The sequence below is a fragment of the Poecilia reticulata genome, linkage group LG11, assembly GCF_000633615.1.
Source record: "Poecilia reticulata strain Guanapo linkage group LG11, Guppy_female_1.0+MT, whole genome shotgun sequence".
Lineage (NCBI taxonomy): Eukaryota > Metazoa > Chordata > Actinopteri > Cyprinodontiformes > Poeciliidae > Poecilia > Poecilia reticulata.
In genome coordinates, this window is record NC_024341.1 from 4,622,481 (window position 1) to 4,640,771 (window position 18,291).

The following is an 18,291-nucleotide window of genomic DNA, read 5'->3' on the forward strand; positions in this document are numbered from 1 at the left end:
TATATATATATATGCTACATTAATTACATGGATACATGGAGATCTAGTCTTCAATGACTTTAGAGACAAGGTAAGAGTTCTAATTACCGATATCAGCCTTATCTATACAAAATAAACAGTCTTCCTAGCAGTTTAGGTTTTGTTGCATAAAAGCACCGTTTTAACAAAGATATAATAAACATAATAAACCGAACATAAATTTCTATATGTTCGTTATAACTTATTTTTATAGTTTATTATCCAATGCCCAGATGTGAATAGCTTCCCTGTGCGCATCGCCAACGTCAGAGCGCATATACGTCAGAGCGTAATGACCAATCTGCAACATCGTCTTGTATGAACCGGAAGGGGTTTTCGGACTGTGGGGTCTGACAGTGGTGTTGGGTCTTGAGAGTGGTGTTGGTGGGGCAGTTACGGTCCCCGTTTCTAGTAGTTAGCAGACTAAGTCGATAAGTTGACTGCGTTTAAGTTCTTCCGTAAAACACAACCTATAGTTGCTTACAGCTAAGCATAAATATATATATATTTGTTGCCATTACATTTTCTAAATTGTTTGTTTAGTCACTTTACCCACAGGGTGCAAGTCTTGGTAGATAGCTGAAATAAGTCAGCGTCAAGATGTTCATAGACCAATTTGAGATTTCCGTTGCTCTACAAAATAAAAGCATAATATCAAACCATTCCTGTTTTGACCACAAAATGCTTCAAAGCGTTAACGCAAAGCTGGGAACTATGTAAACGCAACGCAAATTGTATGCTTATCTAAAGGTTATATCTTCTGGTCCAGTCCAGATACGACGTGTATCATTTTCACTTTTTTTTTTTTTTTTTTTTGAACAACTGGAAATCTCTAACAAGACAGCAAGATTGTTTTTGTCGCTCAGGGGAACCAACCAGAGTTCATGTCGCTAGCTTAGCTATCCCAGCCTGCTAGCGAGTGATTTGCCAGCATGCTAATGGGGACAGTTTAACCGCAGCACACTGCAGTGAGTCTCTCCTGTCTTGAGTCCGTAGAGGTTCCAGCCGAGCTGAAGTCCGCCGAGCCATGCGACAGTGGTCTGTCCCCACTGCGACCCCTCGCGCTGAGCCACTCCCGGGGTGCCTGTCCGTGTCACCCCCTCCATCGGGTAAGTGGGGGAAACATCGGGAAGGATGAGAGGGGCTGTTGTTATTTTTTTTAAGCCAAAACTCAAGACAGTCGCTTACAGTTTTCCAGTGAAATAATATATTTACAGAGTAATGCGTTGATAATAATCAGTCGCGTACACTCTTTCGGCCAATTCTGCCTTGTTTATTCACAAAGTTTATTTGTATATTTTTTTTATCCTAAAGTGCGGACTTGTTTTAAAAAAAAATGTAGTTAGTTATGAATAATAAGAGACAGTGTCGAATTTCCTGTTATACTCCAAATGACTGACAGAAGTACAAACGACTGGCCATGATGTTGAAGAAAGCTTGTTAATTTATGCATGCTGGGAGGATTTTACTTTAAATCTTCCCTGGGCAAACTGACCAAGGTTAGTCTCAAGTGTCTGTGCCAAGTGTTTGAAAGCTTGCCAGAACTTTGAGTGACCCACTGGTTCTACAGAGGTGAATGCAGTGTGTTTTATGCAATTCTATAAACCAGTGTTCTCTAACGCAACCTCCAGAGCCTTGGAAAAGTATTCCAGCCCTTTGAACTGTTTCTTGTTTTCTCCCCCTCATTGGTAGTCATGTCACAGCCTCAAATGTGGATGCATTTTTACTGAAGTTTGCTGGGATAAAGCTACTGTTTAGCTGCAAGTGGAGTACGTCTCTACATGCTTTTATACCTGCAGGCCAAAATATTGGCCGACTCTTCTTTGCCAAATCTCAATTTATATTGGATCCAGCTGCAAACATCCAATGCCTCAGTAAGAAAAAAATAAAGAAAAATCCACCATTAGCGAAGTGATTCTAATATATATATATATATATATATATATATATATATTAGTATCACAAGTTCAGTCAAACTAATCTGGACAGTGTTATTTTCCGGCGTTATGAAAAATTTAGGATTGGACTTTGACTGGGCCAATTTGATTCTTAAATTTGCTGTCATTCAAACTCATTCAATTATAGCCCCAGCTGTATGTTTAGAGTTATTATCCTGCTTGAAAGTTTGGCCTAATGAGGAGCGATATCTCCCCAGCATGATGCTGCCATCACCATGTTTTTGCCACAGCAAGGTTCACGCTGCTGCACAGAGCTGGTTTTGGCTGACACGTTGGCTGTGTCCCCTGCACGGCTTGTGGTAAACTCCAAACAAGACCACTTATGATTTTCGCTACATAACTTATCTTTTTTATCTTTTTTTTTTGTTTTGTTTTTTGTTTTCTATATTAATATCTGCTTCAGAAATTTTGTTGTAATTTTTAAAGAGCCCCCGTCTTCTAACTGTTTTTAGGTTTTCAAATAAAGAAAAACATAAATCTTTAACAGAAAATTTTGCATACGTTTGGATATGTTTCTTTCTGTTGAAATTAATAGATGATGAAAAAGCAGAATGGAAAAAAATAGTTTCCAACTGACAATAAACACCCCCATCTAAAACAATATCACTGGCACTTTTTCCTCATAAAAAAACCTATTTGTTCAAACAGCATTTGTTCTTAAATTTATGTCTAAAGTGTTAGTTTATTCTTTATCATTTTAAGGATGAATTTTAAAGCGCCGTTGCGTTTTAAAGAGTTGCACGTTGCAGACGGCTGCTCTAAATAACAACACAAATATACTTTATTTACCTATTAGTGACCCTCTGAAGGCAGTTAGTTACAATGGGTTTTATTTGGACGAGTTGGGATAAAAAGGCTCAACGCAGATACGTCCCAAAGTTTTCAGATTTTTATAGAAAAGAAGTCAAAAACCATGACATTCTTTCTTCAATTTCACAATGTGTCATAATTCTGCGCTATTTTTCTCTTTCACATAAAATCCCAGTAAAATATTTAGGACTTTATGCTTGTAATTTGAAATAAAGAGAATAAAAGGCTGATTATAAACCTTTATCACAAATCTGATATTTTTATTTTTAATAATGGCACACTGTTTTCACTTATAGTCTTGTACAGTTTATTATTGTTGTTATTATTATTATTATTACTGCTGTTATTTTTACTCTGGTATTTTATCTGTTGTTTTTACACTTTCAAGAAATTTTTTTGTGTCAATGCGACGTTGCTGTTACACCTAACATAAACAATGAAGTCTGATTCTATTCTATTCTATTCTATTCTATTCTATTCTATTCTATTCTATTCTATTCTATTCTATTCTATTCTATTCCATTTTAATACTTTGATGCCTGTTTTGCTTTTTAAGCTAACAGTTGGACACCCACAAAGACAGGGAGGTGTTTGATTTCAAATTAGCATGCCTTATCTTATCTGTTTCATCTATTAATAATCCTTTGGTCGATTATCAGTGTAGAGGGGATAAATATAGCGGCGTGCTGATGGTAACGGTTTAGAACGCCTCACGTTGTGCCTGCAGACCCCAGGATGGAGGCGTGCGAGGTGGAGCCGCGCTACACCATCGAGCAGATCGACCTCCTGCAGCGCCTGCGCCTCTCCGGCATGACCAAACCCCAAATCCTCCACGCCCTGGAGTCCCTGGAGAGGCTGGACCCGGAGCACCGCCCGCCGCCGCCGCTCCCTCTGCCGCCACGGTGCGACTCACACCCGGCCCCGCCCAGCAACGCCGTGCCTGCCGCCGCCGCCGCCACCGCCCCATCTTCGTCGTCCTCCTCGTCGTCGTCCTCACTCTCCCTGGCCTCGGCGACCACCCAAACCTCGGGCCTCGAGGGCGCGGCGCTGTCGCCCAGCAACAGCTACGAGGCTTCGCCGCCGCCCCTGTTCCCCCCCAGCGTGGTGGTGCAGCGGGCGTTCAGCTACGACATGATGGGCGAGGAGGAGTGGGACCTGGAGGAGAAGGTAGAAGAGTACATGAGGTGAGAGGACGACAGGCCGCCGCAGGCTCATTATCCACCAGCCGTATCCGAGTTAATTCGGGTCAGGTGTTTAGGGACGGCTGGGAAAAGCGAATCCTCAGTGAGGAAAGTTAGTTACCCACTGGGTAATTGATTTTTTTTTTTTTCTGTTAACTTGATGAGTTTTTATCTTCTTTTTTTCTTTGCAGAAGAGACAGCAACCTGGTGAAAGAGGAGATCAAGACGTTCCTGAACAACCGGCGGATCTCTCAGGCCATCGTAGGCCAGGTCACAGGTACCTTCACCCACAGTGAAACCATTAATCCAGTTAGTCGCGATGAATCTACTATTGAAATAATCGCCAAGTAATTTAGTCGTTGATTAATCGTTAACTGGAGCATAGAAAAACGACCTTCTGGTGGGAAAAAACAGCTCTGTAGGAAACAACTGTACAAAATACAAATATGTTTTTATCTATAAATATGTTTTAGCTTCAGGCAGTTAAAATTCTCTAAAGGAATACTATGGTTATGTTCTTTTTTTAAAGAAGAAATTGAATTATTTGATTTCCTTTGCACCTTTTTAATACGAAAGAAATATAATATAACATAAGAGTTTTAAGAGTTTAAGAAAAACCACAGAATGTGTCGTGTTTTTTAACTGATTAATCAATTAATCGTCAAGATAACTAATTTCTAAAATAATCATTACTTGCAGCAGCAACATTAAAAAAACAACATCAATGAAGCCAAAGCTACCATAAAATACAAACACATTTTGCCTTTAAGATAAAAAAAACACTTGTATCTGTAAATCGTGTTTCACCCACAACTCCTCGTTGGCATTATTTTAGCTTCACCCAGTTCAAATCCAGTAAAGGAATACCATATTATTGCATTTTAGGCAATGTAATATTTATGTTATTTTTTAATAAAGGAATAAATTATTTGGTTTCTTTTGCAGCTTTTAATGTATTTCTAATATTGTCAAAGAAAGATTTAAGAGGTGAACGAGAAATCTGCAGAATGTGTGTGTGTGTGGGGGGGCGGGGGGGGGTTTCAATAAGATTAATTAGTTGTCAGAATAATCAGATGCTTTCCTAGTCTGAACACGTTTTTAAGCTGTGCCACATGTTTTGGACTGGATTCTGACTTTGACTGGGCCACTTTGATCTAAAGCAGTCTATTTCAGCTCCAGATGTTTTGGATCCACAGTTTTTTGCAACTTTTTTGATTTTCTTGCGCTGTACAGTGCTGTGAAAAATAAATCCTTACAGATTTCTTCTCATTTTTTGCTTTTGTCTCGCACTTAAATGTTTCAGATAATCAAACTTATTCCAATTTTGGATAAGGATAACTCGCATAAACACGAAAAGCAGTTTTCAAAAACTGATTATATTAATTTATGGGAAAAAGCTATCCTGCACCTCCAGCCATCTTCTCACCAATTGATGATGGTAGGTTTTAATATGTCTCTTGCCAGTAACTCCATGTTCTTTCCCCCCAAATATAACTATAACTTCATAATTTTCAAATACATGAGTGTTGTTCATATTGTTCATATTCATAAAAATCACAGAACATTATTACAATTCACATGATTTGGGCTTACGACTCTAATAAAAAGTACAATGTCTGCAAAACAATCAGAGGAACAAATATCAACTCTTGAAATAACTTATTTAGTGATGTAACAGGATGACACCAAATTTTTTTCTGACTTTTGAAAACCAAACAAACAATTTTTTTAATTTTTTAATTTTTTAATTTTTTATTTTTTTAGAACCAGTTCTAGGACCAGCACTGATGTTGCACTGGAACTACTTTGGGTGGAAGCCTCTTATTTTAATGCCGATGAAAAAAGATTAGGGCGTTTTGTTTATGCTGCAACTGGCACATCAGAGAAACAGCTCAATATCTCCAGTCAGAGCTGGTTTTATGTTTTCTAGCAGGTCTCATGAACTCTTCTTTATTCTGACCAACTTGATGAAATCTGAATAAAAACGGCTCATGAGTTCAAAGTTGGTGATGCAAAGAACAATCTGACCCTTCGCCTCCTGTCACCAAACGTTGTGTCGACTCCGTCCTTCTGCTGTCATTGTGCCTAAATCATAGCTAGGTACAATTAGATAAAGCCTGTCTGCAGACTGATCCAACAACGTTTCTCTCCTTGTCCTTCAGCTGTTAGCATGTGGAACTTAAGGCTCTCCATAGATAAGATTTGTCCTACTTATTCATAGTATTTAGAGATATTCATACCACTTAAACTCTTACACATCTTTTCATGTTTTCTTATTTAATCGGGATGATAAACCAACAGAAATCGTTGCTTCATTGTGAAGTCAAAGGCTAACAGATCCATTGTTTGACTGTTATCCTTTAAGGGCTCAACACACGTCAAAGGACAAAAGTCACTTCTGACATCACTTCCTCCCTAATCATTTCCTGTGGAACTTGTGCGACGAGGTGACAATCTCTTGCCCTCCTCCAGCCAAACGACCGGCAAAATTTGTGCATCACGTGACATTTGGAGTTTGTAGAAGTAGGCGTGCTGACGCGGGCTAACGATACGAGACGATGTCTGAAAATATTCACCTGCTGTTGCTATCTTGCTCCGTGTTTCGGGTTTCACCCTGAGTGTGCACGCCTACTTGTGCGAGCTCAAAATTTCACAAGCTTCAATGATCGGGCAAGAGATTGTTGCCTCATCATGTTAGTTCCATAGGAAATGAATGAAGAGAGAGTCGCCTCCCTTGTGTAGAGTCTTTTAAGGGCAAATTTATCTGGGGGTTTTTTCACTCCTGTTGCCAACCAATATGAGGCATTCTGTTCAAAAAGCCTTTTAAGCTTAGCACTATGTTAAGGGCCATATGCATTCCCTATATTTTTAGGTTTTTTAAGTCTTAATTTTAAGACCAGGAAGAGTAGGACATTTTAAAGAGACAGACACCCAATTTCAAAGCAATAAATTACAAAGGTAAAATTTCTTCAAAGTCATATTTGATATATATAGAATTTTTTTAACTGAAGTTAACATAGTCTGAACACGTTTGAACTGCTTGTTTGTGCTATAAAATGGCACCTGGGCTTGAAAACGCCTAGTACTGGCCCTTTAAATTTGACTTGATACCCTGATGATGAACCTAAATATGTGGCTTTAGATTAATGAGTGGCCCACTTAAGTTGAGATTCTGTAGCAAGACTTGCAAAAGATTGAGGAAGTTTGAAGTGTTTTACAAAGAAAGAAATGCTGTATTTCCCATATTTATAATTCCTTTTAAGTGCAGTTTGGTAGGATGTTAAGTAACACTCAATAGAACAGAAAAAACATCCAGAAAAAAAGCTGGCAGACAAAGTGAGAAAACATTCCCGTGATGTCTATCTCAGTTTTCGCTTTGATAATGTTCCACACAACAACTTCTCAGTTTTTTCTTTTTAAAGTCTATTAATACGAACCCTAATAATAGATGTGAGAATGCAGAAGACGGGTCTTGTTTGTGTCGAAGTGGCGTATTAAAACGGAGCGCCGCATGCCTCATGAGGCCACACACACATCTTTTAATAAAACACCGGCGTCGACGCGCCTTCATTAAATTAACAGGGAGACCGTTGATCTGCGCGCAGATGTAATAAAGACGGACAAAGGAAATGATTTGTTGAAACCATTCGTTTGACCTCCGCTGCGCAGGCATCAGCCAGAGCTACATCTCCCAGTGGCTGCTGCAGCAAGGCCTGGAGATGAGCGACTCCAAGCGCAGAGCCTTCTACCGCTGGTACCTGCTGGAGAGGAACAACCCAGGTGAGGAGACGGAAAACCACACGGGAGTTCTGTCACTGCCAGCCGCAGACCAACTAGCAAACCTGAGGTTAAACGGGGGTAAATTAAACGGGTGATGATACTGATTGTGTTTTTTGTGAATTTTGACCCTCCGCCTGCTCACCTTCCCCCAAAACCCTTACATTGCTCCCTTTCCTCATTCCTCCTGCATGGCTATTCCTTTCTGCTAACGCCCAACCCGCTCCTCAAGGGCTGCGAGGTCAAGGAAGGACTCGGGACACATCTATGGTTTCAGAGGGAAGACAAAATGATAAAGGTAGTCCCGTCACAGGAGATTCTAATCGATAACCCCCCCACCCCCTCTGGTTAGGAAGTGAAGGTGGTTTTGTCTCCGCCGGCTACAGTAACAGCTTGAATCGGTTCTGACCTCCTCATGTCCTACAAAGCAGCTACTTAAACACACACACAGAAAAAAAATCTGCATTCAGGATGCTCCCGGCTCTTCTTTGTGTTGGGTTTAACAGCATGTTACCACGGTAAATCATGTGACTTTTTTTATTTGAGTACTAAAAAGAAGAAACAAGTTGTCTGACACAGCTTCTGCTGTCAGACTTCATGTTACTGCTTTTTTTTTTTTTTTTTTCCGTTTACCACCCAAGCAAAGCTTTGCTTCAGCTCCTCCACTGTTCCCAGCCCTGATCCTGGAGGTACTCCGGTGCTGGTTTTCATCCCTACATGGCTAACGGTCTTTAGCAGGAATACTAACAAGAATGATTCCGCCACGTTTCCTAGCCGAATATGGCTGCTGTCCTTTTGCTTCTCACATAAACTCCTTTTGACCTGCCCGTCATTAAGAAAAACCCTCCAATCTTCAGATTAAAGAGTATTTATTTTAAATAAATTGACCCTTTGCAACTACGTCACGTTGAGGCGCCACTTCCGTAAGTGAGGGATGGGAGGGTTGCACAAACGGCTGCCATCCTTTTTGCCGTTTATACCTTCTGCTTGTCCAAGTCGAGATAATTTGTCTGTGCAAAGAGTCAATACAGAAACTCTTACGGCAGGTCTACAGGAGTGTGCCAAAGAAAACATCCAATCCGCCTCCACCGTCTGGTGTGTAACCCAACCTCGCGGCCTGCCTCAATGACTTATTGGTTTTGTCCCAATGAAGGCCTGAGGTGGAGTGAAAGCCAGCACAGCGTGAGTCCCAGGGCCAGGGCAGGGGACAGAGATGGGACGGTAGCAGGGGCGAGCGGCACCCCCCCCAACATCTTCCCCAACCCCAACACCAACCTGATGCCCAACCACAACCCGTCCTGGAGCAGGCAGAGACAGCTGCTGGTGCACCTGCTGCCGTGGTACACAGCCGTGGCTGCCGCCCAGCCAGGTAACCGCGGCCTCGGCGGCGAGCTGCGGAGGACGCCCTTCGTCTCCTTGACAGCTGTAGTCCTGAAAAGAACCGTCGTTATTTGTGACAGGAAATGGCTAAAACGGGGTTCATGTGCTTCTGACTCTCTCTGTTAATGAGTAGATTGCGGCCATAGAGTTGTTGAGAATTAAATAATTTTTTTTTTTTTTACATACTTTACTGCTTCCGAGTTTTAGGATCTTTGTTTCTGTGATGTACAAACTTCAGTAGAGAAGCTTTCGTAAATTTCAAACAGGACTGGGCAGTATGACCTGAAAAGAAAATCTCTGATTTTTGTCGTATCAGATCTGATTCGACAAAATCAGAAATCGAAATTGCAACCTGGAATTTCCCAAAGCACCCGCTGTGTTCAATTGAGAAGTGGAGCATTTCCACATTCCAGTTTTTGTCTGTGATTTTTGGCCCATAAAAATGTATGGGATGTCAGAAGATATAGCGAGGTAAAACTTTATTAACATGAAGCCGATGGATTGATTTAAAGTTGATGTTTCACTTCTGCCCTTTGGGAGAATAATTAAAACCTAGTCGAAACCTGACTTTACCCAGCAGGTCTCTTACATTTTGCACGGATCAATTTGATCCTATGTTCCTCAGGTGCGACCTTGTCGATGCGCTCTTTGGTGAAGGAGGAACCCGACTGGAGAACGGGTATCATCGCCAGCGACAGAGCGGGGATTGTAGGCGGTCCTCTGAGGCTGCGCAGAGGGAGCAGGTTCACCTGGAGGAAGGAGTGCCAGTCCATCATGGAGAGGTGAGCATCTTTTAAAGACAGCAGCTTGTTTTAATACAGAACTGTCCGCATTCATTCGCATTTGGAAAGAATTTCCATTCTGTAAGTAGAGTGAGAACTTTTGAACCTATTTTTTATTTTATTTTGCTTGGTTTTCATTATAACTTGGTTCCAGTGTGTGCATTAGGGATTGAATGGCCATTCTTCCAGTGGTTTTTGGAAATCGACCCTGTGTCAGTTTGTGTTTTCCAAACTATTTTGCAAAATGTCCTCCCTGTCTTTTCTTCCTCTCTCGTATTCTTCTACCCTTCTTTATGTGTCCCTCTATTCTTTCATTCCTTCCTTTCTAGATTAAATTCTTCCCTGATTTGTTCCTTCCTTTCTGTTTTCTGGCCCAGATCTTTCCTTGGTTTCATCCATTCTTCTGTCCTCTGTTCCTTGTGTCCTGTCTTCCATACTTCCTATCTCAGATAATTCTGTTCTTTCTTTCTTCTATTCTTCCTTCCTGTCTCAAATCTTTCCATGTTTCCTTCCTTCTGCTCTGCTTCCCTTGTTGTCAGTCTTCTTCCCCGTCTCAGATCCTTCCTTCATCTCCAGTTCAAACCTGTGTCCTTCTGTCCTTTTCCTTTGTTTCTGTTTCCATCTCCCTCATTGTTTCCCTTCTTCCCTCTGTCTTCTTTTCTTGTTATTCATTCCTTACCTAGTTTCTTTCTTCCTTACATGTTTTCATGTTTCCTTCTCTCTCTTTACATCTCAGATTCCATATTCCCTCCTTTCTACATTTTTCCTTCTCATTGTTTGTTCTGTCCTAACTTCCTGCCATTCTTGTGTCCTTTGATTTCCTTCCCTGTTCAAGTCGTTTATTTCTTTTTGTCCTCTGTAGTGTCCTTCACTTCTTTGCTTCAAGTGCCTGTTTTTTTCTTTTTTTGCAGTGTCCATCTTTAAAACCTGTAGAAAATCTGTCATAGTGTTATAGTGAACCTCCTGTCGTTCACTAGAAAATATATGCAATGAAATTGGGTGCCACAGAGCGGCTGTCAAAAATAGATCTTTGAAGGAATGAAGGAGTTGGAAGCATAATAAGTGAGACAACGCAACAATAGGAACATTTAAAATCCAACCAAAGTCCTTTTTATGCTTTGGATCATTAATGATATACAGATTTAATAAAAATGTTTTTTGTTGAGGAGGTAAAACAAAAACAAAACAAAAAAAATCAATGTATACAGATTGTTGTATTTTTAATGTAATTTAATTTTCCAGTTTTTGACATCACTGTCATCTCACAAAATTATAATAAGTTGCCTGAAATTAATCATTGTGATAATAAGTCGAGCAAAGTTTATATACCTTATTTTAAGACAGAATTGTGTTTCTAAGTTTTGTATTGTAAAGTTAAAATGTCTAAAACCAAATTTGAGGTATTTAATAATAATAATAATAAATTTCACCACAAAGTGAAACATTGTTCCCTCTTTGTTCACTTCTGCATGTTGTTGCCCTCTGGAAAGCAGCTCCTTCCCTTCATCCCTTTCCCATTACACATCCATTCACTGCTTTGCTCCACTCACACACACACACACACACGCACTCACACACACACACACACTCACGCACACAGGCACTCTCACAGATGCTGACAGAAAGGAGCAAAGCACCCGCTGTGTTCAATTGATTTCTCTATTACATCGGTCGCTGTAAGTGTAGTGCAGTCTGGGCTCTCGGTAATAAGAGCAACACAGACGAGTCTCAGCAGCCAGCAGCGCCTCCAGATTACGCAACTCTGCTGCAGTGCTGCTCCTTACGAGCTGGTTTAGAACCAAGGACAACACAGCAGAGGTGAAGATGATGTGTGTGTGTGTGTGTGTGTGTGCGTGCGTGCGTGTGAGTGTGTGAGGGAGGATGTATAGGAATTGATCCCTGTGTGTTTTGTAATGTGAGATAATGATTTAGCCCATGCAGCGACAGAAAAAGGAGAACGACTTCAGAGAGGAACACTTTGAGCTTTACTGTTCAGCCTTTTTATAAACACAGAAACGTGATTTGTTTTAAAAGTTATCCAGCTGTAAAAGCATTGGCTTCCAGGAAGTAGCCGTCCTTATGTTCACACTGTGGAGGAAGTAGACTGAAAAAGTGATGCGGCGCATAACAGGCAGAAATGGAGTCGTGTCTGCAAAATGCAGAACGATGGTGAAGTATTGTGACGCTGTCTTACAGCTTCTTCATGGAGAATCAGTACCCAGATGAGGCGAAGCGGGAGGAGATCGCCAGCGCCTGTAATTCTGTCATCCAGAAACCAGGTTGGAAGGCCGTCATTTTTCACCCAGATTATTTTCTCATTTAGATTTTTTTTTTTTTCCGTCTTTATCCGACAGCCCGGGAGATCCAGACACCTCCAACCACATTATTGAGCTACTGAGAATAAACGCAAACATTGCTTTGATTAGATTTTCTTCCCTTTTATCTACGGAGACTTTGGCTTCCTCTTATTGGATAGAAAATGCACTTCCTCCTCATAACTTTGGTCTGTAATTGCTTTAATCTCGGGAAGGGATTCAGGTACTTTTCCAAGCATCATTTTTGTGATAACTTGCTTATCACGACACAAAATTCATCTGGTCTTTACCAGATTGTTTATAGTGCAGCAGATAATAATATTTCAGCAAAATCTTCCATATGCAGGTACAAGAACCTAACTTGGTACAGATGTTCCCAGGGGCTTTTTTTTGTTTGTTTGCTTCTGTTAGCCACGGAAAAAATTCAAGATGACCACCATGGTCATGAAGGAAAATGTATTGTTGCACTAGATATGCCGATATTTATCATGGATGAAAACTTTTAGTGTCAAATCATACATAATTGAAACCATAGAAATTATTTTAATTATGCTTTCTTGATATTTTTTTTTTAAAGATGGCCACCATGGTTGTTATAGAAAAATAATTTTTGCACTAAAATCACCAATTAGATGAGTGTGTTTGGTGTTAAATCAATTGTAGCTCTGCTAACGCTAAATTGCTAAACACTTACAATTTTGCAGAAGCTAATGCTAAGTTGCCAAACACATAAAAAATTAGCAGAACCTAATGCTAAACACAAAAAAGATTAGCAGAAGCTTTTAACGTTTTTTAAACACAAAAATTAGCAGCTGCTAACGCTAAACCGCTAAACACAAAAAAACATTATCTGAAGCTAACAGAAGACCATTAAACGCATTTAAAAAAGTGGCAGCAGCTAACGTTAAGTGTCTGTGTCACACATCATCTCCTTCCTGTTGACGGCATCCTCAGATTCTGATTTTGCTACATGTTATTACTTGAAAGTTGTATGAATAAGAGAACCAAAGTCAAACACATTTCATGTGACATAAAGTTAATCCAAGTCATGAAAATGGGAAACGTTTTATGGTAAGAACTGTTTTAGCTGACCGTCATCTTGGACAGTGAGTCACGATCCTGAAATTCAAGTGGCTAATGGGGAATATGAAAAGCATGAGACCTGACTGGTGAGCTCATTTTTAAGCTTGTATCCACAGCTGACACCTCAGATCCATAATTTATGAAAAACCAAAAACCCGTGTGAGAAAAGGCTTTCGTGCTATGGCTTTCGTTTTGTTATGTAAACAAAGAGATGAAATATTTTGTTTGGATGGATTTGTTTTGTTTTGTTTTGTTTTTACAATATGCATTTAAATTGAAATAATTTTACAACCTCTAAAAGGCTAGATCATTTTATTATGTCCTGATTTCTAAATAACCCAGGAGCTACAAAAGGGTGTGTTTGACAGGAGAAGGTTAGTGTCGAGTCGACCACTAGATGGCACTTCATCCTAAAAAAACTAAACAACCTTTTAGTGGTATTTTCCATAAATACGGATTTTTTCTTTATATTTTCTTCCCCTGGTGTCTCTTTATGCTTTTAGATTATTAGTAAAACTCAACTTGATGACTGCAGAGTCTTGGAGGAACGAATATTAGACCTCCTGGTTTTTTTTCTTCTTTTTTTTTTTACAACACTTAATGACTTTCTTTATTATTATAAAAAGTTAATTTTGTCATTAAATAGAATAAAACTGATCCTACTTCAGTACTGTATGAACAGATCCAGTGTGTTACTCTTTGCTCTCCTGCTTCAGGCTGCAAACTGTCAGAGTTTGAGCGGGTGACGGCGTTGAAGGTGTACAACTGGTTCGCCAACCGTCGGAAGGAGATGAAGAGAAGAGCAAACATAGGTGAGAGCGGCTGACCTGACAAGAGCCGGCCAACAGTTCACACACACACACGCACACACACACAAGACCTTTTCAACCAACCGTTCAGGTTCCTGAATGCGTTTCCAAATCGTTGTCGCGTGTTTCCACAGAAAATAACAAGGTTCCTCGGCACAAACTGTGGTTCAACTCAGGCACATCTCTGTGATGTGCGTTAAGAGTGAACACTGTGCTGATGATCAATTGAAAGGTCTAAGGATTGTTAAATTAGCAAAAAGCTGGACTTTTTTGTAGATGAGCTATTTTTCAAGAAACTGAAGCTGACTTCCGTTTGTGGCTTTCAATTGGAGTGTAGATGGGACCTAAAAAATCCAAATTTCGGGTTGGGCTCTATATCTAAACTCTACTTTCTATTGTGGAAACGGTGACAATTTGATCAATCTTGTTTTTCCTAAACTAAGTGTCTAAAACTTGCTCAAGCTTAAAAACTACATTACCTACACTCCTAAATATGGACTACGTTATTTTACAAGCAAAGTCTTTCAAACTTTTTGGGGGGATTTATGGAATCTGAACTTGCAATCGAAAGCCGACTTCAACTTGCTCTGTGTTTTTATTCACCGTGTTGCTTGTTGTAGTCCATGAAAACCATTGAACCCGACATCTTGCTACTACTCTCTCCTACCGTGTTGTGTAATGCCCGATGTTTTCAACACATGCTCGCTTCCACAAACTGGTGGAAACGGCGTCGGCTCTCAACGAGGCACCAAAGTTTGAAGGCAGCAGAAAAAGTTCAAAAACCTCCAGTGGAAACGGGTTATGAGTGCTCAATCTCTGCTCCGTCCTGTTTTGTCTCAATCAGAAGCCGCCATCTTGGAAAGCCATGGGATCGAGGTGCCAAGTCCGAGCTGCCACTCAAACGGCGAAGAGGGAGAGCTGCAAGAGTTTGTAGATCAGGTGACTCATCGGTTCTCAGAGCAGGTACATGAACGAACGTGGAGCCACTTGGTGTTCGGTGTGTGGTGAACGGTCACAAACACAGAATCACCAGTGGAGCCTTTTGCCTACACTGTCATCCAAAACTATTGATTTCCTCTCTACATTTTTACAACCACAGACTTGTTCTTTATTTGGGTTAGGCTCTAACCAGATTCAATACATTTTTTCAGTGATTTCAGTAAATGAAGCTCTTGCATTGAAATATTTCAAGGTTTTTTCTTGTACTTTTGTTGCTCATGGCTCGCAGATAAATCAGCCAAAACATTCAGTGTCTCAGAAAAGTAAAATACTAACTTCAATTTAACAATCTATTTTAATAATATATATTACAAATAGAAATGCCCCATTCTGAAAAATATTTGATCATTTCTTGCATTCAGTACTTGTAGCTTTTTTACAAATCTGTTCTACTTGAAAGTGGATTGGAGTTTCCCCTTCCAGTAGACCAATGACCCTGACCGTACATCTAGAGTTAAGATGTATGTTTCCGAATGGGCTAGTCAAAATCCAGAGCTAAATTAGGTTGTAAATTGTTTTAATACAAAATTTCCACCTCCTTCCACATGTCCGTTATGTTGGTCTTTGAGTTTGCCACTTAAAATCGGCCAAAAGGATACACTGAAGTTTTTGTTTGACACATAAAATGAGAGAAAGTTGATTCCTGTTGAATTGTCTGATGTTGCGCTTAAATCTTTAGAACTACACCAGAGCTCCCTCATATGCTAACACTGTTGGACCTCAGCGGTTCCCGCTCTGCCCTTTGTGTTAGCACTGAACTGCTCTGTAGGAGTTGATGTGCAGCAGCAGCAGCAAAACTAGCTAACAGCAGGCAGCGCCGCACAAACACACTCTGGAAATCTTAAAGCTGCCGCTTTGATGGCTTTAACAAGCCGACCGAAACTTTCTGAGCTGCTGTGTAGGCAGAACGGCCATCTCATTACCCCTCTGCCTCTCACAGGAGGACGCCACTTCCCAGAAAATTGTTGACCAACAAGATGGCTCCTCGCTGATCACCGGGGAGGCGGCGGCAGCGGCCCCGCTGAGCCCCGGCCCTCAGGGGGCGGAACAGAAGGACGTGGATTCAAAAAGGGAGTCGGTGGACGAGGAGTGACTAAACCCAGCCAGACTTTCAATCGCCATGTCTGAATTTGATTCAGTCTGAAATAGAACAGTAAAATGCCTCCTGCTCCACCCGGGGGTGGAACCTTCTGGGCCAACGGAAGGATGGGGGTGGGGGTTGGTTGAAGCCCTCTGAGGTGCCTCAGGAGAGGAGGCCACTGCATTTATCAACAGTAATCCTGCTTATAATAATGGCAATATACAGTCTACTTATAGGTATATAAGGTCTATGGTATATATATCAATATATAGTGCATTCCATGATGGTATCAAAATGCCTAAATCCTGTGAGGGGAGCATTATGTAAAGGACGCCTCACCATTTCAACATAAGCTGTTATTCCTGTTTTTCTTTTGCTACATGTTTGGTTTACTCCAGCGTGCGGCTGCTGAGTGGAACAAGCTGAGCCTGCAGGTCAGGTTTTGATTGGCTGTTGTAGAGAATGCGGCTTCTGTCTTTTGATGAAACGGAAAAGACAAAAAAAAAAAAAAAAAACGCCGTCTTGTTGTTGCTGGGATGTCTTTGCTTGATCAATCAGCACGAGGTGTCGACACTAAATCTGTACAACCCGGAGGGATAACTGGCATCTCAGGTAATCCCAAAGTGACAAATTGCACCACCTTTCCTTTTATTCTGTTTTTTTTTTCTTCAAAATTGTGTTTAAAGAAAACGGTGTGTTTGTTCAAAATACCTCTTTTAAACTTCTTACTTCCAACTTTGTTGAGAGTGGGAGAGCCTTTAAGGTAAGAATTTACACATTTTCATGGAAAACACAGGCTGCTGTTTCAGTAATGCTAGCGAACTTACCGCTAACATAAGATGCTACAGGTAGTTTAGAAAGGTAAACTTTGGAATAATTCCACCTTCACACAGTGACGGAATACATATGTCTGTAATTTAATGGGCTTCAAAGCCGGTTTGAAATGGGCCACAGAATCCTGATCGGTGCATCTCTAGACCTTCGCCTACAACGGAATGGTTTTTTTTGTCGTTTTTTTTTTTTGTTAAACTCATTTGTGCTGTTTAATCTCATTGCAGAGTCTAGCCAAAGAGGCTAGCTTGGTTACATAATAATATGTAATCGTACTTATTTTGATGTATCAACATCAAATGTATATCGTATATCATATGTATATCGTTTCAGAAACGCTAAAACTCGCTTGTTGCTTCTCCAGGAAGGCTTCAGGCACCTTTTCCTCTCTTACTGGGATAAGCTAAAGCTTCTAAGCTCCTGTACGTTTTGTGCAAAGCTGCACTTCAAAGTGAACCTCACTCTAACTAATCCCTCAAAACCTCACTGGGGGTGTGTATTCTTTTAGTTATACTTTCATATTTCCATACCCAAGGCTGCAGGAGTCGAATCTAATTGTTCATATAATGAACCACCAATACTTCATTGTCAAAGGAAGCCACCATTGTTGCCTCCTAATGCCAAAGCTATGCCAGATAGAGCTGATCTACAGATGCCCAGAGCAGAGAGTAGGTTTATTTGCTCCGTTCAACACTAGCCACCTCAAGCTTACCTCAGAATGAATGTTTCTAGGAGTGATTTCCTGGCTGACAGCAGCCGGTGAATGGGACTGTTTCTCTTCTGAACGGTGTTGTCATGTAGCATTTACGGCATTGGGCTTCGTCCTGTGTTCTCAGTGTCCAGTCACCTCCTCAGACAGTTCTGCTGTCCAGCTTTGGACAGGAATCCCCCAAAGCTGCAGCGTTTTCTTATTGCTGCGCTCCTCTGCATAAGCTTTTATCTAATGAGGGAAGACGATAATAAAAGTGTACACAATCTTTGTCGAGTTTCTCTTGATCATTCTTGCGCAATTTAAGGTTTGGCCAAGATGAAGAACCTTGACGGTCAGTCGCTGTATGATTCAGGTAAGGAATTACAATCTATAAATGGCAGATCATACAAAACCTTTCATTTGAACTGTTGACAATTTAATTAGGTTTTTACTGTTAAAGGGGACGTATTATGCAAAATTGACATTTTGCACGTTTTTGTACTTTCATTTGAGTTTCTACTGCTTCTTGGTGTCTGGAAAGTGACGCGTTTCAAAAGCTTTGTGAATATAACGTTA

The 18,291-nt window shown here is 40.6% G+C and overlaps 1 protein-coding gene across 4 annotated transcripts; it reads left to right on the forward strand.

Annotated features, from left to right (window-relative positions):
• Window positions 1-585: 585 nt before the first annotated feature.
• Window positions 586-18,003, forward strand: LOC103472038 (homeobox-containing protein 1). 4 transcript variants are annotated; one of them, XM_017307295.1, is made up of 10 exons: window positions 586-1,127; window positions 3,514-3,970; window positions 4,159-4,244; window positions 7,637-7,747; window positions 8,898-9,113; window positions 9,750-9,906; window positions 12,103-12,185; window positions 14,021-14,116; window positions 14,958-15,052; window positions 16,053-18,003. In XM_017307295.1, the coding sequence occupies exons 1-10, from the start codon at window positions 1,046-1,048 to the stop codon at window positions 16,203-16,205; spliced, it is 1,536 nt and encodes a 511-aa protein (XP_017162784.1). In that variant the 5' UTR covers window positions 586-1,045; the 3' UTR covers window positions 16,206-18,003. The 4 variants fall into 4 exon arrangements, with proteins under 4 accessions (XP_017162784.1, XP_008419615.1, XP_017162785.1 ...); XM_008421393.2 differs by having other exon boundaries at window positions 589-1,127; window positions 14,958-15,076; XM_017307296.1 differs by lacking the exon at window positions 8,898-9,113 and having other exon boundaries at window positions 590-1,127.
• The last annotated feature ends 288 nt before the right edge of the window (window positions 18,004-18,291 follow it).

Coding starts and splice junctions, on each gene's coding strand:
- LOC103472038 (XM_008421393.2), top strand. CDS start 1,046: ATGCGACAGTGGTCTGTCCCCACTGCGACCCCTCGCGCTGAGCCACTC. Junction 1,128..3,513: donor CGTGTCACCCCCTCCATCGG/GTAAGTGGGGGA, acceptor TTGTGCCTGCAG/ACCCCAGGATGGAGGCGTGC. Junction 9,907..12,102: donor TGCCAGTCCATCATGGAGAG/GTGAGCATCTTT, acceptor GCTGTCTTACAG/CTTCTTCATGGAGAATCAGT.